This window comes from Urocitellus parryii, chromosome 15 (genome assembly GCF_045843805.1).
Source record: "Urocitellus parryii isolate mUroPar1 chromosome 15, mUroPar1.hap1, whole genome shotgun sequence".
NCBI classification, from domain to species: Eukaryota; Metazoa; Chordata; class Mammalia; order Rodentia; family Sciuridae; genus Urocitellus; species Urocitellus parryii.
Window position 1 is genome coordinate 7,953,420 of NC_135545.1, and position 21,987 is coordinate 7,975,406.

Here is a 21,987-nt window from a genome sequence, read left to right on the forward strand (position 1 = left end):
AATTGAGATTTGTTTTCCCATAAATTGGAAAACAAGTTTTTATTCTTTATTCTAGAGATAGAAAAACATGCCAGACTATCTTATTCTTTACTTTTTATTTTGCACAATGTGATTTGTGCAAAAAACTTTGAAAATTAATATGGAAACACTCTAGCTGTAAATTGGCTAATTCTCTTTGAATCCATAATTTCACGCAGGGTTCTCTAACCCCACAGGTAAAATATAAAACCATATAAATGGAAATATTTATTCAGGACCTATGAGAAATTGCCAGGAACTCTGTGCTGAGTAACCATGGTGTGGTTAAAGAACCTTTAGGGTCTTGGCTACATGGCATGTTATGTCCCATTTAAAGAATGATAGGAATAATTTTAGTTGCACCGAAATATACAGTAATCTCCAGTCAAAAATATGAAAGGAAACATATAAAATTAGCTCTGCAACCACTTTAACAGATAGTAAATATCTTTCTGAGGCAAGATGTCAGGCCTAGACATCAGTGTCAGGAAAATGCAAAATTTCATTACTAAAAGGAATCTAAATCTTGATTTTTTTGTTTTTTAGTTGTAGGTTGTCACAGTATCTTTATTTTATTTATGTGGTGCTGAGGACTGAACCCAGACCCTCACACATGCGAGTCGAGCGCTCTACCGCTGAGCCACAGTCCCAGCCCTAAATCTTAATTTTAACCACAGATGATTACAGGAAATGCCCGAAGGTCACCTCAACCTGTTAAGCACCTTGGAAATATGTAAAATGATTAATACAAATTTTCTGTATTTTTGATTTTTTTTTTATAATCTCTAAGATTGATAAAAAAAAATGTTGCAATTTGCCAAGATTCTTCCACTTGTTTCAAAAGTACAAACTATTGTGAAATCTTTTGAGTTAGATTCAAATTCTATCAGGGTATCGTTTCCAGGCGAGCAGAATATAACGGAACCAAAGTTCCGGGGTTCGGCTGGGGACGAGTTCCGCAGACGCACAGTATGGAGCCTAGCTTCCTCCTCACCTGTTACCTGAGGGAGAAGAGGGACGAAACTTGAAAACAAACGGAAAGCGAGGAAGCAAAAGTAAGGGGCTAGCAGTTTTCCAGGGAGACTGTTAATGGCCCGCCGAAGCGGCTCCCCTGACACAGCGTGGACGTGCCCTGTCCCCGGCGCTGGGCTCTCAGGGCGGCCGGCTCCAGCAGGCCATTCCCTGTAGGTCCCAGGGTCACCTGATTTCTTTCTACGTGTGGGAGGATGGGCCGGGTGTTCCTGACGCCGGGGCTGAGAGGCTTCCTTCCGGTGTCCCCGGAGGGTTGGTGGCTGGTTGCGTCACCAGCTAGGCTATGATGGATGCCGTGGAGATTTCCTCTCCCTGAGTTCTTTTTTTTCCCCCCCTTTGGTACTGGGGATTGAGCCCCGGGCGCTTAACCCCGACCCACATCCAGGCCTTGTTTTATAGTTTATTTTGAGACAAGGTCTCGCTGAGTTGCTGATCCTGGCTTGGAACTCGAGATCCTCCTGCCTCAGCCTCGCCAGCCTCTGGGATTACATTCCAGCGCCACCGCGCCCGGCTGTCCTTGGGTTCTTGCGGTGTCTTCCTCCTGGGATGCTCTGCACCTGAGCACCAGGGAGCAGATAGGGAAGAGTGATGTCACCTCTGAGAGGTCCAGAAGCCAGAACTAGGACTATCTGAGCCGCCACCAGAGACACAGGATAGAACTCAATTAAGCAGAACAATTAAACAGTAATAACCATTGAGAATTCCCAGATAAAAGCACAATAGAGACTTTATGAAATGAATGAGCAAGAATTTAGACTAAAAACAATAGTGATGGGGTGGTATTAGTCCAGTTAGTGGATACCTTTGAGGATGGTTAGAAGGGGAAAACAGAGAGTTTGGGGGGGAAACTAGTGATGTTCTCTTTCTTTTTTTAAAAAAAATTATTTATTTGTTCTAATAGTTATACACGACAGCAGAATGTATTTCGATTCATAGTATACATAGGGAGCCTGAGTTTTCATTTCTCTGGTTGGACAGGAAGTAGAGTCACACTATTCGGGTCATCATACATGTACCTAGGGGAATGATGCCCATCTTATTCCACTATCTTTCCTACTCCCATGCCCCCTTCCTTCCTCTCCCTTCCCTTTGCCTTATCCAAAGTCCGTCCCTCCCTCCTATCCCCTTCCCCCATTATAGTTCAGCATCCAGGAATCAGAGAAAACATTCCATCTTTGTTTTTTTTTTCAGATTGGCTTACCTAGCATGATATTCTCCAGCTCCATCCATATATATATATCACAGTTTCTTTATCTGTTCATCTATTGAAGGGCACCTAGGTTGGTTCCACAGTTTAGCTATTGTGAGTTGTGCTGCTGTAAACATTGAGGGGGCTGTCCCTGTGGCATGCTGTTTTTAAGTCTTTTGGGCATAGACCGAGGAGTGGGATAGCTGGGTCAAATCGTGGTTCTATTCCAAGTTTTCTAAGGAATTTCATACTGCTTTCCAGATTGGTTGCATCAATTTGCAGTCCCACCAGCAGTGTATGAATGTGCCTTTTCCCCCACATCCTTGCCAACACTTGTTGCTTGTATTCTTGATAAATGCCATTCTGACTGGAGTGAGATGTAATCTTGGGGTAGTTTTGATTTGCATTTCTCTCACTGCCAGAAATGTTGAACATTTTCTCATATATTTTTTGATCAATTGTATATCTTCTTCTAAGATGTGTCTGTTCAGTTCCTTGGCCTATTTATTGATTGGGTTATTTGTTTTTCAGTGTTAAGTTTTTGATATTTCCTAGAGATTAGTGCTCTATCTGATGTGTGTGTGGTGAAAATTTGCTCCCATTCGGTAGGCCTCTGTTTACCTCACTTATTGTTTCTTTTGCTGAGAAGAAGCGTTTTAGTTTGAATCCATCCCATTTATTGATTCTTGCTGTTTTTGTTACTGTAGCTCTGTAGTATGGTTTAAGGTCTGGTAATGTGATGACTCCTGCTTCATTGTTCTTGCTAAGGATTGCTTTGACTCTTCTGGGTCTCTTATTTTTCCAAATGAATTCCATCATGACTTTTTTTTTTATCTCTATGAGGAATGTCATTGGGATTTTAATTGGAATTACATTAAGTCTGTATAATGCTTTTGTGTTATGGCCATTTTGACAATATTAATTCTGCCTATCCAGGAGCATGGATATCTGTCCATCTTCTAAGGTCTTCTTCAGTTTCTTTCTTTAGTGTTCTGTAGTTTTCATCATAGAGGTCTTTTACCTCTTTTGTTGATTCCCAACTATTTTTTTTTTTGAGGCTATTGTGAATGGGGTAGTTTTCCTAATTAGTTTTTCAGAGGATTCATCACTGATGTATAGAAATGCATTTGATTTATGGGTGTTGGTTTTATATCCTGCTACTTTGCCAAATTCATTTATTAATTCTAGAAGTTTTCTGGTGGAATTTTTTTGGATTCTTTAAGTATAGAATCATGTGCTGGCAAATAGTGATAGTTTGAGTTCTTCTTTTCCTATTTGTATCCCTTTAATTTCTTTCATCTAATTGCTCTGGCTAAAGTTTTAAGAACTGGTGAAGGCGTTCCTGCACCTGCTGTCTGACAGGGTCACAGTGTGGGGGATGCTGCGGCAAGGCCGTACCATCTTGAAACCAGAACCATTAGGAATGTCAAGTTTATGATCCTCATGATATGGATAACAGGGCATATGTGAATCAATAATAAAAGTACATATTGCCTGAGATTGCAGGAAAAATTCCAGAATGAGACTAAGGATACAATGGAGACATGCCATAAGGTATGCTTTAAAGTTAGAAGTGAATAATAGGTCAGGAGTCACGTAGTCTAGTTGGGTCACCTAGCACTTAGTGATTGAGGTGAAAACGTAAAAGCTTCATTGTGTTGTCTAAGGTTACAGAAAAATATTTTGAACAATGTACTTAATGTCTTAAGTAATCAATATATCAGAAAAGATTGTAACTCTTGAAAATTATGTAAATCAAAAAAATTTAGGGCTTTGAAGCTATCCATTAACTACCTGAAAGAACACCTGTTAAAATAAAGATCCCTCCAGGGGCAATTAGATGTCTTCTGGAGGTTGCTCATAACTTGCAACCTGTTGTCCCGACTCTTCTTCTTTCACTGACGCCACTCCTCCTTCAGGACCACCCTGGACCCTCTCTCCCCCTGCCGGGGCTGGACCTCCGCAAAGGACTATGTTGAATAGAAGTGGTGAGAGAGGGCACCCTGTCTTGTTCCAGTTCTTAGAGGTAATGCCTCCAGTTTTTCTCCATTTAGAATAACGGTGGCCTTGGCTTAGCATAGATAGCTTTTACAATGTTGAGGTATGTTCCTACTATCCCTAGTTTTTCTAGTGTTTTGAACATGAAATGGTGTTTGACTTTGTTTTTCCTATTTAGGGTTGTTGATATTATTCTACACTTTTTCATGGAAATTCTCTTCTTTATTTTAGAACTCATTCTGCTATTCCTGTTCTAATGCCATCACTCCTTCAACGTTCTTATGTGGTCTCCACATTTCCTTCCAGAAGACACATCCACAATGCTTTACATAATAGAGTTTCATTCACCATTTGGTAAGTAAGGAGTGATCGTGTTTTGAACATTTTGAGAGATCATGTTTTTCTTATTTGTCTTTTGTGAGTTGTTGAGGTCTCATCTGGGCCATTCGTGGAGTGGCAAGACAAGAATGTCACTTGCACCAATACATCTCTTGAAGAGAGCTGAGTAGTGCAATTTGACTGTATAATGAGTTTGATTTCTGGCCCTATTTTAGGGTTAAGGGTTACTCTCACAGCTGGCCATAACTGTAACGTCTCTGTGGAGTCGGCTGGTAGTAGTGACGAGCCCACATGGCCGGCCCTAATGACATAGGAGTCTGTGACTCCTCTTCCCACTTACACTGTAACCCCCTACTGTTTGAGGGCCATGCAGGCCCCACCCTGGTTTCCCAGCAGCAGAGAAGTAGGAAGTTGGACATGGTGGCCAGCTGCCCCCACCATATCTATCGGAGTTTTCCCACGCCAAGTGGTCATCTCTCCAGTAGCGACATCTACGCGAACCAGGAGAGGTCTCTACCCTGTTGCGCAGGGACTCACAGTCCTGAGCCATGTGCCTAGTTCTACCACAGTTCAAACACCGCCTGTGAGAATGGCTCTCCAAGACTGAGGTTGTAGGACCTGTTCAGAGTCGCAGCAAGTGTTAAGCCCTGTATCTGTGTGGGACCCACATCCACACAAAGGTGAATAAATTCAGAAACAGTCCCCCCTTTTCGATTGGGTTGGAGGATCTCCTGACAAAGTTTATTAGCATTTTCAAATGCTAGCTGCTTGACCAGGGACTCAGAGGCATTCCAGTCTCTTTTTGATCTGTTGGCTGCCTCTTAGAGACGTGCCACAAAATCTGAGAATGGCTCCTCTGATCCTTGTCAGATTTGTCTAAAATCCAAAGCTGATTCACCTCTATTAGGCAATTTTCTCCACACCTTTTGACACATGCAGTAATTTGATCATAAATTGCTAGATCATAATTTATCTGCCTTTCCAAATCTGCAAATTCTCCACTTCCAGTTAACATCTCCAAAGGGGCATCAAAGACTTGTCTCTGGTTTCTCTCAGCCTGTTCAGTGCAATTATCAGTCCAGTGAGATCCCAAAGCAGATAGTCACCCCCCAATAAATAAGCTTTGGCCAGAGAAATCCAATCATGTGGGGGCTCATTGCATAAAGAATCAAGCATGTCCCGACCGGCAGGACACATCAACGTGGGCAGCGAACCTAGATGGGGAGGAATGAAGGGACAAGAGACAGGAAAGGTGACAGCAAGACAGGAGTCTGATCAAGTTGCAAACTTTTATTGTTCACAGAGGGGTATTTATATGCTGGGGATGGGGAAGCTCTCTTATCGGCAGTTGCTGGATGTCTTCACAAGGTGAGATAACGCAGGATGTTTCAGGAAGACAGATGGCCGCAGGATGTCTGAGGGAGATAGATGGCTGCAGGATGTCTCCCAGGCAGGATGTCTCCCAGGGGGCTGTTTCTTGTAACTGTCAGGCTATTCTTTGAAGGAGAACTTCCTTCTAGCCCCTGGCAAAGCAGGCTTTGAATGAAGGCTGATTTTGGACCCTTAAGTACAGCAAGCATTTTTTAGCTTTTTTAGAGTCTGAAGAAACTGCAGCCTGCACGTGGCCACCCTGGTTTTGCTTGTTAACCTGCTCAAACTCTGGAAAAAGCTGAAAACCTGTAATATTGTCCCCGCTTCCAGTGCTGTCCTAAGGCCATATTGGAGTGGTATAAGTGTGGCTACTGGCAGGTCTGTGCTCTTATTGCACTGTATGCCCTGGGAATTAGGTATTATTCCCCTTCAATATACAGAGCACATCTGTGTTTGAAACTCTGTACTCACCTTGTGAAACTTATTACTCATTTTGTTTGTGTGGCCTGCAGATGACGATTGGCTTAAGGATCTAAGACCTGTGATTAGCAGCCTGAGGCCAGCATATCCCCTTAGTTAGAATGTTTAGGGTAAAGCTGTTGAAAGTTATTTTTATTCATATTAAAATGGTTTAACCTGGTCACATAATGCATTTAGAAGCTCTTATTGGCCACTATAGATTCCTTGATTAAAAACCTACATTAAATAATTATATTTGGGCTGGGGATGTGGCTCAAGCGGTAGCGCGCTTGCCTGGCATGAGTGCAGGTTTGATCCTCAGCACCACATACCAATAAAGATGTTGTGTCCGCCGAGAACTTAAAAATAAATATTAAAAATTCTCTCTCTCTCTCTCTCTCCTCTCTCACTCTCTCTTTAAAAAAAATTATATTTGGGACAGTCTTTCAATGATAAAGTTGTCTTTAGTGAAAAGATTGAAACAATTCAGCTTGATGTTTAGCGAATAGATTTTAGATTGTTGTGTATATTAGTTATTGTCATTTCTTTTACATTAACTAGTAGCTATATGTCAATATTTTATCAATATTAAAGAGATGTATTAAAACATTTTAGTGAATACCTCAAACCATGGGATTTCTTATGAATATTAACTTTAAAAATTTTCCTACACCATGAAGAGCCTATGTAGTCCCTTTGCTCTGAGAACCCTGGGTACATTGAAGCCCTAAAGTGGTGTCTGAAAATGAATGGTTGGAAGTGTGCATTTGTGGGATACACCGAAGCAGTTTCATAGGCCAGCACACTTTAATAGAAGTATCATGGGAACCCCAATTTGAATTTTACATTTTCCCATGGCTGTTTTAAAAAAATAAGCCTGCATATGAAATATTTTTTATTATCTTTTTCTTTTTTTTCTTTTTTTAATTTTTATTATTGGTTGTTCAAAACATTACATAGTTCTTGACATATCATATTTCATACATTTGATTCAAGTGAGTTATGAACTCCCATTTTTACCCCGTATACAGATTGCAGAATCACATTGGTTACACATCCACATTTTTACATACTGCCATACTAGTGTATGTTGAATTCTGCTGCCTTTCCTATCCTCTACTATCCCTCCCATATGAAATATTTTGAAGAGTATAAATGAATTCATTTTATTCAAATTACAATTTAAACACTAAATAAAAGTGGAAGTCATCAGTGTTGTCTCTGTACATGTGTTCACACTATGTCTTCTAATTCTGAGTGCACTTTACACTTATAGAATATCTGAGCTCACACTTCTGCCATTTGAAGTATTCAAGGGCAGCATGGCCTTTCTTTTCCCATGTAAACATTAGGGACCCTGCCCTGCTGCAAACTGTATCTTTGGGCCTCAGATCTGCCCTTATTTGCCCTTTGGAAACCTGTCACATTCGTTTTCAGAAGAATGATGTAAACTGAGAAACCATTCTATTATTTTTCATCAGCAAAAATGGGCAGATGGTGGGGTAGCATGATGATAAAGCTCCACTAATCCCCTCTGATCTTGGAATTTTATAGCGTGCATTAAAGGAATAAAGAGAGAAGCAGTTGTTTGAGAAATAAAAGAACACAAAGCAACCTACAAGCAAGAGGATGGTGTGGGTGGCTTTGTGTTCAGGAGATGTCTGGGAGGAGACACGGGGGCTGTGGAGGTGCTGGGCTCTCCTGCGGTGTCTGTAGAGGAGATTCACCATGTATAGGCTGGTGCCGGTCATAAGGAGCACAAACAGCAGATCTCGAACCAGCATGGCAATAAACAATGACGGTGATTTATGTTTTCCAAAGTATTTATTTTGGCAGTAAGCATGAGCATACCCAGGACCAATCAGAGTGAAGTTGCTAATGGCTGTAATGGTTTCAATGACATGGAAGTAGACAACCATGTTGAGGACCCAGAAGAAAAGGAACAAGGGATACTTCCATTTAGGGAGCTTAAATTTAAGCCACGCCCACTTAGAGTTACTGGGACTGACAGTGATGGCTTGAAATGCACTCAGCAGAGAGGTGGTGCAGATGGAAACACCCCGTGTCACTCTGTATAAGAACAAAACTGTCTGACAACCAAGCTTGTTCAAAAACCGCCTTACTCCAAAGGTGGATGCAATATCTGGTACCAACGTGAACATGATGGTCAAAGCATTGGCCAACATCAGGTGCATAACTATGGGATCGATGTGCTTCTTCAGATGGGGTTTAACTAAGAAGGTGTAGGCATATAACAGGAAGAGCAGTGAGTTCCCCAGGACACCAATGCACAGCTGAGAGATGAGGAAAACTCCAAATATTGTGTCGCTTGGAATCATCATCTTGTTATTATTATTATTTTGCAGTGCTGGGGAAGGAATCCAGGTCTTCATGCATTTTGGGCAGGTGCAGTACCATTGAGCTTATACCCACAGCCCAAAAACATTATCTTGATGATGGCTTAGAAGTTGTCATGAGGTAAACTAGGCCTGCAATGAAAAAATCAAATAATCGCTTAAAATTATTTATAAGATACAGCTTCTGCCAAAAATACTGACATTGCAGGAGGAGAAAAGGGTGATGAAATGTCCATTTTTCTTTCATATCAGGGTCTCCTTAGACACTTCCTGGGCCTGGATTCCAAGGATTCCTGGGAACAAGATATCAAAAGAGTAGGTGGAGAAAGAAGGTGGAATTCAATCCATATCACAGCGTTTTAGGGTACTGAGCAGGGACAAGTGGCCTGTGTGAAAGACAAATATGCAGGTTATAAGGCAAGTTTTCTTCTGAGCCCCAGACTGGGTTTCATCTTCAACCTACGTTTCAGTAGTCTGTTATCTATGAAAAGCATGATCCTTCTCGTAGGCATGCTACCCTGTGTTCTCAAACTTCTGTCTTGAAGTACTCATGGCACACCTCCTTCCTCCAAGTCATTGTCTGCTAAACACTCATCCAGCACAGGTTTTCACCGCTCTCCCTACCCATGGGTCAAACAGCAGTGATCTGAGACATCTATGGCTCTCACAACTTTTGCAGAGCTGCTGACATGCAAGAGGTAGAGGTCAAGGTTGCTGCTCCATATCCCACAGTGCTCAGGAAAACACCCAGGATATGGAATTTGGGGCACCACAGTCACTTTTACAACCGTGGTTGATAAGCCCAGGTTAACAAAGCATCCCTGTATCCTGAGGACTGCAACATATGTAAAATACAACTTTTGATTGAATGTTTATAAATGTTTTCTTATGGAAAGAGAATGAATGGATTAACCAATGGTATTTCACCAGAAATGATCTATATTTTCAGGTTAATATTGGAATTGATGTGGTTAATGTCTCAACTGCACTTCTTGGATTTTGGAGTTTATTTCACTTTTTCATTTGCTTGGGAATACTTTCTCCCACGGACCCAGTTGTTCCTTCATTCCCTCCTGGATCTTTGGTCAATTGCATGTGTGTCTCCACACTGAGCAAGTTCATGAGAACATTCTCAGGTCACTTTCACTACCCAGGCTAGTAGGTAAAAACTATGCACTTTCATCACCATCCCTGCTTGGCATGATCTGTACTGCAATGATCCCCCACTCATTATCCTGTTAAGGGACAAGCACTCAAATTATTTATTGATCCCCCACAGTGTTGGAGTCCTGTTCCTCCACAGGCTTATTTGGGCTTTCCAGCAACTTTGAAATTTAGGTTTATGAGTTAGAATTGTTTGAAATCATGACTCTTAACATATTTGGCCATGGTAAACATACTCTGATTTTTGAAAGCACATATCTTTAATATGTGCTCTGATGGTTGCAGGTGAAACCTCAAATGTTTTGATCATTTGTCATTTTCCAATTTCACTAAGGCGTGGCTAACCCCCTCCTCACTCTTAGCAGAGATCTTTCTTCAGGCATCTTCTCTCCTTCCTAGACACCTGCCCTTAGCAATCCTGTGTCTTTCATACCTTCATCATCCAGTTATATTCCTAATGTTCCTTTCAGTATCATGAAGGTCAGATTCCCTCCTGCCAGGGGTAGGAGGCCAGGAATGGTTCCCAGGCTCTCATCTAGACATAACACCCCAAAGTCTGACAGCTTGGATGGATAAGCTGGATCAGCTCCGCTGCAGGGAGCAGAGGGAAGGGGACCCTGCAGAGAGGAGAACATCCTGCTGGACCTGAGGAGGTCCACGCCCACTACTCTTGGTCTCTCAGGAGGGAAAATCAAGAGGGAAATGGACGAACATCAACCTAAAACCACGATAGGACACAGACATGTTGCAAAGCAGGGTAAAAGGGTGGGCAGCGTGGAAACAGCCTGAAGGGAATTTCAACACCCAGGCTGAGATGCTTCTGTCCCACCAGTTCACAGAGAGGGGACAGCAGGAACTTGTGTCAGATGTTTCAATTTAACTAAGAGCATAGAATTAAAATATTCTTGGTAGAACAGTCTGTAAATAGTTGAAGTTATGGGTGTAATAATTACCTCATTTCAGCATTTCACCACTCCACACTGTGTTTAAAATCATAATGCACTCTCTACACCTGCATAATCTACTCTCTACATCTGCATAATGCAATTACAATTGTTCAAATTAATAAATATCCATCCAAATAGGACCAATTATGAGAGCACTTTCATTTCTGGCAAGTCTAGCAAGTAAAGTAAGACAGAGATTGTCACTAATCACCATTACCAGGAGCACAGTTTTAAAATTTTGAGCTCGAGTACACATATTATCACATATGAAGTAAAAACATGGTTAATTAATAGGTCACAGTGGGAGATTTTTAACCAGACATTTTCAAATTAGGGAATCTAAAAAAGAATGACAGGATATAACAAATTAATCAAATTAAACCACACTCTCTACTAATGTTTAAAAAGCATTACACCTGCAGTCACTGGAAATACTCACCAATCCCCCTGGGGCACTTGTGAAGCAAGGAGGGAGTGTTCTGAATGATACCTTTCAGATAGCTTAAAATAAGAGGAACCACAGATGTAATATAGAATAAAAGGATGTTAAGCTGCCAATTAGAAAAGATGCAATAAATTAATCTCAGTTTAGTATTTTAATGCAATAAATGTCCATTAATATTTGAAAAGTTTGTAGAAGTTTGCTATGAAAACACATAAGACTGAGTAGAGTAGAAAAGAGGTGAATAAAATGAAACTGGGTGTACATTATTTCAAATGTAAATAAATACATTTGAAATACTGTCGAGCCATTGAAATAGAAGATAAGAGCATGAGAAAAATCACAGTATACAGGAGACCTAGGATTGTCATGGAACTGAATGGAAATGTTACCTATATGTTAAGAGAAAACTCAAGATTTGCACATCGAGTATGTGTGTCAGATACTTTAAATAAAATTCAAATGATTTATACAGGGACAGATATGCAGAGCTGTAATAGATTCTAATGTACCCAAGAAAGGAAAGAATGGAGACAGCACAGGCATAAATGAAAGAAAAGAGAATTAGAGTTAGAAACTAAAAGAGAAGAACATATAGGTACATTGTAGCAAGAATGTCAGAAAGAAAAATCAGAAATGACCCAAGTCTGTGCAGAAGCTCAGACAGGATAAAGGGAATACAGAGGAGGGCTTCCTGCTCACCTAAACCTGAGAGCTGCAGGGCCGCTGATCTAGGCAGTTGGCCTCCCAAACACAGTGAGGCTTCTTGGAAAGGCGGCGTTTGACCTGCACAGCCTGAATTTCAGGTACAGAATGACTGGATCTCTCCTCCCAGGGATCGTCCATCACCTTGTCACCTGATGCCTCAAGGTCCTTGTTTACCATGAACCATTCGATGCACCCAGAGGAGCAGCAGATCTTTTCCCAAAAGCACAGTGAGTCTCTGGGTGTAATGGTTAGGTTTATTAATTAGGAGTGCTACATCATCCCTGAGGCTATGTTTTCCCTGGTTGAACTGCTTCAGGAAGTAAATTTGAGGAGTCTAAAAAGCCACTAATGGTTTCCAGGCAACTAATGTAGAAGACCATAGCCCTCAATCCAAGCTGACCCCTGAGCAGAACCCCAGAGAACATGCTGGGTGCTCCACGGGAGATCTCTGTGCCTCCGGTACCCAAAGTGTATCTGAGCTTCCTCCAGGCTCCATGCGGTACAGGCCTGGCGTAGGGCAGAGGGCACATTTGAACTCCAAAAAACCTAATTTGTCCATCTAATTCTTCCTTATTTGTACATCTGCATTGTTTTAAATCATTAGAAAATGTTCTGAATTTCTCAAAATAGTGTCATTCTATCTTTAATTTAAAATTTGCTTCTACTGGGGCTAGGATTGTGGCTCAGCAGTAGAATGCTCATATTCTAGCATGTGAGGATCAAGGCCCTGGATTTGATCCTCAGCACCACATGAAAATAAATAAATAAAAGAAAAGTATTCTGTCCAAGTACTTCTTGGGCTGGGGATGTGTCTCAAACAGTAGCGCGCTTGCCCAGCATGTGCGTGGCGCTGGGTTCGATCATCAGCACCACATACAAATAAAGATGTTGTGTCCGTTGAAAACTGAAAAATAAATATTAAAAAAATTCTCTCTCTGTAAAAAAACAAAAAAATATGCTTCTCCTTCAAGATGGGATACACAAAGTCACAAAGTGCCATCGTTCCACCCTAACACTCATGGAGATGGAGGGGTTACAAATTGGGATCCCATGAAGTCCTGATGAACTCTTAACCTTAACCCTACCTGTGCATGCATGCATCTGGTGCTAAGGAACATAGGGGACCTCTCCAAAATTCCATATGTTCATTCTAGGGCTGGACCTGAATAGCTCGCTAAGGCTGTGAACCAACACTGGAACCCTGAATTCACAGATGATGTGAATAAAGAGGGAAATAAAACACATTCTCTGTTGAATATAAATATGATCACAGGTTCTGAAGTATAACATCCTTGTGTGCAGCATAAAAAACTCACTAAGAACACGTTTGAATATTTTCCTAGTGTTAAAAGTGGTTTACCCATAACCATTATGTAATAAACATAGTGTGGTTGAACATTTAGCTTCCACTCAGAAGCCTCCTCAGTCAGATGTGGCCTGCTACTGAGATTCCTTTGTCCAAACCCAGACTTTGCATTCTGGTGAGTCTGTGTTCAGAAGAGGCCACCTGCTGGGGCTCTGCAGCAGAGAGGGGCTAGTAAGCTGAATTCTGTGGTCATGGGGTTGAAGTTTGAGCTGAAAAATCTCCCCTTGCAGGGAGAACAGCAATCAATACACACCCATCAATGAGTCAACAAATAAGTTCAAATTATTACAAAAATGTTCAAAGTAGCAGACAAAACTTTCAACTTAGCAATACTGACACTTGCTGATATTTGAAAAGAGAAAGTAAGCCAAGGAATAGAAGATATAATGAATAACCAAATGGAAGTTATAGAGTTTAAAAACACAGAAACCAAAATTGAAATTGTCAATGGAGGAATGGATGGCAGTTGAGAAAGTCAGTGTACTAGTGGATAGATCAGTAAGTAGTACCCAGTGGGAACAGCACAGAAGAATGGGCTTGAGGAGAAATGAAGAAAGTTTCACTCCAGTAGGACAAAACCAAAAGTGTCACATTTATACATCAGAGTAGCAGAAGGAAAGAGAAAAAAATGTGGGGGTTAGAAAATTATAACAAAATAATAGTTGAATACTTGAAAGTTTGATGAGACACATAAATCAACTATTAAGAAGCTGAGCTGGTGAACAGGATGAATTGAAAAACATTCCTACTTAGGTATCACATTATTATTGGTGAAGTATAATTTTATGAATTGGTGGAATTCATTCTGATATATTTGCAAATGCACATAATATAATAAAAGCAAATAGGTTCTTGGGTAATTGGAATGAAATCGACCCTGGACAACACTGGAGGAAACAGCCTATCTGGTAAACAATGGGTGCTTCATCTGAAGGTGAGGAAGAGGACCAGGACACCCACTCCCAGCTCTTCTACTTGCCACTGAAAAGGAAGCTGAGGTCCTTGTAGGAAGGCCAGGAAAGCCCATGAGAGAAATGAAGTGATAGAGCAGTGAGTCCCAACCAAGGAAGCACTGTGTACAAATAAATGTCAAGTGAGCCATGAGACTGAAAAGACTCCATACTTTCAAGCAACAAATAACAGGGACCAGATTTATCCTCCCAACTGACTCATCTAGAAAATGGCACCTACAGGAAACTGGTATTGACCATAGACCACGGGCAACACAAGCACAGTGATCCTGTTAGACCATGACGCAAGAAAAGACACTGACACCAATTAAAATCAAAGTAAAGCAAGCTTATTATTTCGGCTGCCTGGGCTGCCTCTCCCAACAAAATCCTGGGAGCCAAGGACAGCGGCTAATCTTTCTAGAAGCCCAGCTTTATAGCCCAGAAAGTTACACAGAAGGGGGTTCGAGATCTTACAGGCAACAAAATTATGAGAAGCATAACACAAAGGCTAGTTCATATTTTTTGCTGGCCCCTACATCAGGATTTATGAAGGAAGGCCATTAGAGCCTCAGAGAGGGTCGTTATCTGGCCAGGGAAAGCCAAGTTTTACGAGACGCCATTAAGGTTTTGGAGAGGGTTGTTATCTGGTCAGGGAAAACCAGGCATGGGTGAGTTCAAGGCACGGGCAGGCCTTCCAAGCAGCTTTACAACATCAAATTCTGGCCAGGCTATACAGACATCCTAATATTTTTACAGAAAACAGAAACGAATCCTTCATAACTTGTGATAAGCTGGCTTCTGATCTAAAGAGAAATTAGGCTAGGTACATCAATCCCGAGAGAAGACAACAGCAAGAGCTCCACAGTTGCCACCTTCCTGCACAGGGAAGGGCTCCAGGCCACAGTGCAGAAGGGGCAATGCCCACCGAGCCTGGAGGGCCCAGAACGGAGGAAGTGGCTCACAGTGTGGCCGCCAGGAGGTTGAGCTGGGAGGTGAAACCACCAGAGATGTAACACAGTATGTGATCGACCTGACAGAGAGACACCAGCAAGGGACTCATTATGTGTCTGCACGGATAGGGATGCCTGGTGTAAAGAGGGACCTGTGTGACATCAATTGCACCAGGGGGAGAATGGCAGTCAGGGGTCAAGGATTTGTAGGCGGTGGACACTGAGTGGTAACAACCCAAACAAAACCAGCATCAGTGCAGATGCCAACTGCCACCTCCATGATCATGGCAGAGACAATATCTAGCAGGGAATGTACAGCTGTAATTTTGTACAGCACACCCACACTAGGGACTTGAGTATGACTCGAATAGTGGTGGACACCTGTAATCCCAGCCATGGAGGAGCCTGAGTCAGGAGGGTTACAGGTTCAAGGCCAGCCTCAATAATTAAGTGACACTCTGTCTCAAAATAAAATTTTGCAAAATGGTTGCTGATGCAGCTCAGAAAAACAATGGTTTTGGGTTCAATCCCTCCCTCCTACCCCTGTTCACACACTGAGTCACAGAATGAACATCATCAAGAGTGAACCCAGGTGCATACAACAGGATTGGATAATAATAATGTGACAATATGTGCTCTTCATGAAGTATGAAGGATTCCACCACAATGGGGGCTATTGAGAGAGGGATGCTGTGCTCCCATGTGAACAGGGGTGAATGGAAGTCTACATTTCACAAAGCCTGTGAACCTTAAACTGGTGATATCAATAAATTTTACTAAAAAAAGAACTAAACTAAATCCTAAATCACAACTCTCTGTGTGCACAGCCTTGAAAATATATCATATCCTTAACCCTTTTTTCTACACTCCCCAATATTAAAGGCTGTACATTAGTAAAGAAAAATAGCAACTTACACCAATTCTTCATCAGCTCTAAAAAACAACATATTGTGAAATCTGCCTCTAAGATTGCATTGTGTCACCCTTGAATATTGTCAAGGGGAACAAAATCAGATTCCACAAAACAAGAACCTAATTTTCAGGGATTCATGGAGGAGGGGAAGAGATTCACAGGCACTCCATGGAAATCAACTTCCTGGTCACCTACTGCCTGAGAAAGGCAGACACAAGACGAAATAGAATAAAGAAAAAACAATGCAGGAACCTTAACAAATGTAAGAGTTACCCATGACTTTTTACATATCGTTCAATGCAGGCAAGTGTTACGTAGAGATGAGGCACGTGTACACACACAGGTACTTACAGACACATATACTTATTTATATGTAAGATATGAAACAACGGGATGGGGATGTGGCTCAAGCGGTAGTGCGCTCACCTGGCATGCGTGCGGCCTGGGTTCGATCCTCAGCACCACATACAAGCAAAGATGTTGTGTCTGCCGAGAACTAAAAAATAAATATTAAATTTAAAAAAATGAAACAAGGCTGATTAGGACCCTTGTCCCAAGCCCAACCAGCTTGTTCAGCAGACCTACTGAGGCTGAGGCCCTGCCTCTCACACCACCCCTTGCTGTTACCTAAAGGGCAACCTTCCCCAAAGAACAAACAGCAAGGTCCAGGTTTACAAATAGAACCCAGCATGCCAAGGAGCCCGCACAGAGACCCAGTTGTGACCTTCAGTAACCCAAGAAATCCCCCATCAGAGAACCCATACATGTTACCTGCATCCCATACATCTAAAACAGGCCACGGAGCGTCTCCCCAGTAAATATGGATGGGCAAATATGAATCTCTCAGTCACCTCTTGTTGAGCAAAACCCACTCCTAGCACAAGTTCCCCAAAGCACATGTGGTGGCATTTGGAAATGGGGTTGGAAATAATGAAGGTTATGTGAGGTGAAGGTGAGGTCCTGGACCCGAGGGATTATTGTCCTTATAAGAAGAGACAGCAGCCTTTCTCTCCAGGGGCACAGGAGACAACAGTGAGAAGGTGGCCTTCTGTGAGCCAGAGACAGTGCTCCCTGGAGCCCCAGACAAGGACTCCTGAGCTCAGACTAGCCAGCAGAGGAGGAAAGCAAATTTCTTTCCAAGGACCCCATTCGTGGGGTGTTTCGTGATGGTGGCCGCTGGAGAATATGTCTTTGACGTGAAGAGATGTGTTAAGATTCTGGACTCTGGTCTCTGCGGGGTGCTGTGTTCTGTTGTCTGCAGTAAATTCTCAGAGGCTGTCTCAGAACTCAGGAATGAGCTGCAGTGGAGAGGCACGCTGGAGGAGGAGCAAGTGACAAAGGGGGCCCTGGCAACAGGGGCTGCAGGACTCAATGGGGCACACAGAGCCCAGAAGTCCCTTGGGCCCCTGGGCCCACCTGGAGCCAGCAACTGCCAATGTTGCTGCCCCTTGGAAGCAACATCCCTCTGTGTGGCATTTTAGAACTGTTTCCTGAACATCCGTTGGTGTTAGTTTTATTTCCACCTAAAATTCCCCCCACCCCTGTTTTCATGAGCTGTGAATGTCCTGGGTGCTTTATGAAGTTCCTGTAGCTGGTTGAACCAACTGGTTCTCTCCTCTGCAGCCAAGGTTAGACTGTTAGTGTGATCACACAGATTCTCTCTTGGTTTTTTGACTGTTTTTAAATTTTTTTTTCATTGTGTAGGACTTCATCTCTTTGTTTCTAGTTATTAGTTTGTTGTGATCTAAGGGTGGGGGGAATCACAATAGTCTGAGAATTAGGGGAGAAGGAGTTTGGGTGTGGGCCTTCCATGACAGTTACCCATCCATGTGAGTGTAGACACTGTGACATTTGCTTTTTTAGACTAGGAACTCCCTAACCAAGAGGAACCTAATGCATGTGTGAAACTGGGTGAGAAGAGGGCTCACCTGTGCTAGGTTAGTGTGAAGGATGCTGCCTCTGCTTGGGGTGAGTTTCTATTTGGACTGGTGTTTACTGCTTTCTGAGGGGAGCTGGGTCCGGAGCATGAAGTGTTCAGTGCCCTGCAGTAGTGAGCCAGGGCGAGCCACCAAGCAGACCTGTCTGGCTAGTGTGGCAGCTGGGACACCAGAGCTGAAGCTTACTCTGTCTTTTTCTTTTCAGTCTTGTTTGCTTGGCTTGCATTTTTGTTTTACATTTTGGAAAAGCCACCGTTTACATTGGGGAAGATTCTGCTCATGGATTTGAATCCAGGGACCAGGTCCTCGGGGCAGAGGGTGACCTGCAGAGTGATCCTCAGCTTCCTTATCTCCACAGGGAGCAGGTGGAGCTGCACTGGGGAAGGTGTTTTGCCCTCCTGTTGGAGGGGTTTCCCTTCTGTTCCCTGTGTCCCTGGCTGGGTTACATTTCATCACCCAGATCAAGCCCTCCACTGTCTTCTGAGAAGTCAGTAGGTCTGTGCCTCAGTGCCTTGGTTTGTTTTGTCCTGTCTGCCTGAAGATCGCTCCCATAGCGTGGCTACCCACTGCTGTTCCTGGTCTGATCTGGATGTTACCTGGTCCCTAAAGCCAGCAAATACCCTTCCCACTTCCTCCCAGAGCACAAGGCTTTTTATTTCTTCCACTGCTCTTGTTTGGTTCTCCCTCCTGGGTTCCTGAATTGTGCCTGATTCTGTGCTCTTACTTCATTGTATGCCCTGGGAATTAGGCATTATTCCCCTTCAATATACAGAGCACATCTGTGTTTGATTCTGTTCTCACTTTGTGAAACTCATTACTCATTTTGTTTGTGTGGCCTTCGGATGATGACTGGCATGAGGATCTAAGACCTGTAATTACCAGCCAGAGGCCAGCATATCCCCTAAGTTAGAATATATAGGGTAAAGATGCTGAAAATTATTTTTATTCATATTAAAAGGTTTAACCTGGTCACAGCATGCTAGTTAGAAGCTCTTATTGGCCACTATAGATTTCTTGTTTAAAATCTTACATAAAATAATTAAATTTGGGTCAGTCTTTCAATGATAAAATTGTTTTTAGTGAAAAGATTGAAACAATTCTACTTGATGTTTAGTGAACATATTGTTGATTAGTGTATATATTAGATATTGTTATTTCTTTACATTAATTAGTAGTTATATGTCAGATAAATAACATTTTTTAATATTAAAGAGATGTATTAAAACATTTTAGTGATTACCTCAAATCATGGGAGTTTGTTTTTGGGTTTAAAAATTTTTTTTTTAGTTGTAGATGGACACAATACCTTTACTTTTTTCTTTATTTCTATGTGGTGCCAGGGATGGAACCCAATGCCTCATGCCTGCTAGGCAAGTGGTCCACCACTGAGCTACAACCCCGGCCCCCATGGGGTTTCTTATGAATATTAACTTTGAAAATTTTCCTACATCATGAAGACCCTATGTAGTCTCTAGGTTATCAAGTCCTATTGCTCTCAGGACACTGGAGTAAATCCAAGGCCCAAAACGGTGCCTAGAAAATGTAAGGTGGGCAATGTGCATTTGTGGGTTACACAGAAGCAGTTTCTTAGGCCAGCACACTTTAACAGATATGATGCGAACCCCAATTTGAATTTTACCTTTTCCCATGGCTATTTTAAAACATCCATAAGGATGCATATAAGATAATTTGAATTGTAGGTAGAAATAAATACATTTTGTTCAAAGTACAAGTAGAACATGTAATCTATTTGAAAATTATCAGTGTGATCTTCACATACATTTGTTCACAGTAAGTCTTCTGAGTGCATTTCAACCTAGTAGAATGTCTGAAATCAAACTGTAGAGTTTGAAGTGCTCAAGGGAAAATGGCCTTTCTTGACCCCTCTAAATCATTATGGACCCTGCCCTGTTGCAGACTAAAGCCTGGGGCATCACACCAGGCATCAGCTGCCCTACAGGAACCTGTCATTCTCATAACTGAAAAGAATGAATTAGGAAACAGTTCTTTTATTTTTCATCAGCAAAAATGGGCAGATGGTTGGGTAGCAGGATGATAAAGCTCTAGTAAGCCCACCCAGACTTGGGATTTTCTTGCGTGCATAAAAGGAATAAAGAGTCAAACAGTTGTTTGAGAAATAAAAGAACACAAAGCAACTTACAATCAGGAGGATGGTGCGGGTGGCTTTGTGTTCATGGGATGTCTGGGAGGAGACACGGGAGCTGCGGACATATTGGGCTCTCCTGTGGTGTCTGTAGAGGAGACTCACCATGTACAGGCTGGTGCAGATCATGAGGAATACAAACACTAGATCTCGAACCAGCAGGGGAATAAAAAATGATGATGAATTGTATTTTCCAAAATTTCTATTTCTACAGTATGCATGAGCATAGCCATGACCATCCATGGTGAAATTTCCAATGGCTGTGATGGATTCAATGATGTGGAAGTAGATGAGCATGTTAAGGACCCAGAAGGAAAGGAACAAAGGACAAGTCCATGTAGGGAGCTTATATTTAAGCCATGCCCACTTAGAGTTACTGGGACCAACAGTGATGGCTTGAAATGCACTCAGGAGAGAGGTGGTGCAGATAGAAACACCCCGTGTCACTCTGTATAAAAATAAAACTGTCTGACAACCAACCTCGTTCAAAAACTGCCTTACTCCCAAGGTGGATGCTATATCTGGTATCAAGGTGAACATGATGGTCAAAGCATTGGCCAACATCAGGTGCATAACTATGGGATCGATGTGCTTCTTCAGATGGGGTTTAACTAAGAAGGTGTAGGCATATAACAGGAAGAGCAGTGAGTTCCCCAGGACACCAGTGCACAGCTGAGAGATGAGGAAAGCCCCAAAGATTATGTTGCTTGGAATCATCATCTTGTTATTATTATTTTGCAGTGTCTGGGATGGAATCCAGGTCTTCATGTAAGCTGGGTAAGTGAAGTACCATTGAGCTACCCTCCTGCCCCAGGATCATAATGTTCCAATGTATTTGAACTTTTACGAGGGAAACTAAGGCTGCAATAAGAAATGAGTAATTACTTAGAGTTATTTTCAAATAGAGCTTTGCAAGAATATTGACTATACCGGAGAAGAGGATGATGAAATGTCCAACTCTCTAGTGTTTCAGGGCCTGGCTTCCAGAAATTCATGGGAACAACAGAAGACAGAAGGAGGAGAGAAAGAAGGTGGATTTTGAGCCACTTCACTGCATTCTACGATAGTGATCAGGGGATGTGTGTCCTGTGTGAAAGGCGTGTGTGCAGCTTATCTGGCAAGTTTTGTTCTGCACTCAGACTGGGTTTCATCTTCAGCCTGTGTTCTGTAGTCTCACCTCTCTGAAGAGCATGGTCCTTCCAACAGACAGATGACCCTGTGTACTTGAACTTCTGTCTTGGAGTTTTCACAGCACACACCCTTCCTGCAAGTCAGTGACTGCTAAACACTCTTCCAACACAGCGTTCCCCACGTGGGGACTTTTTACCTCCCTCCCAAATCATGGGCCAAACAGCAATAATCTGAGTCATTTGTGGTTCTCACAACTTGTGCAGAGCTACTGACATGCAGGAGGTCGAGGCCAAGATTGCTGCTCAATGTCCCACAGTGCTCAGGACAAACAACATAGAAGGAAATACCCAGCAGAACCAGCACTCATATCATGTTGGATAAATGCAGTCCAACAAACATCTCTGTATCCTGAGACCTGAAACTTGTGGAATATCCACCCTTTTATCTGAATGTTTCTTATGCTTTTTTATGAAAAAAGAATTAGTAGGGGCTGGGGTTGTAGCTCAGTGGAAGAGTGTTTGTCTAACACCTGTGAGGCCCTGAGTTTGA

General features: G+C 42.3%; 1 protein-coding gene and 1 long non-coding RNA gene across 2 annotated transcripts; one reads left to right on the top strand and one right to left on the bottom strand.

Moving 5' to 3' along the window:
* The first annotated feature begins 994 nt into the window (after positions 1 to 994).
* LOC144250518 (uncharacterized) lies at positions 995 to 21,987 on the top strand. Its single transcript, XR_013342499.1, has 4 exons — positions 995 to 1,073; positions 4,469 to 4,591; positions 21,049 to 21,084; positions 21,273 to 21,987. It is a non-coding gene; the product is annotated as an uncharacterized LOC144250518 (long non-coding RNA).
* On the bottom strand, positions 7,840 to 8,748 carry LOC144250427 (vomeronasal type-1 receptor 4-like). The gene has a single exon (XM_077793253.1). It carries the CDS (start codon positions 8,746 to 8,748, stop codon positions 7,840 to 7,842), a length of 909 nt encoding a protein of 302 aa, XP_077649379.1.

Bases quoted from the DNA above. Each gene is read 5' to 3' on its own strand.
- LOC144250427 (XM_077793253.1), bottom strand. From the start codon at position 8,748: ATGATGATTCCAAGCGACACAATATTTGGAGTTTTCCTCATCTCTCAG.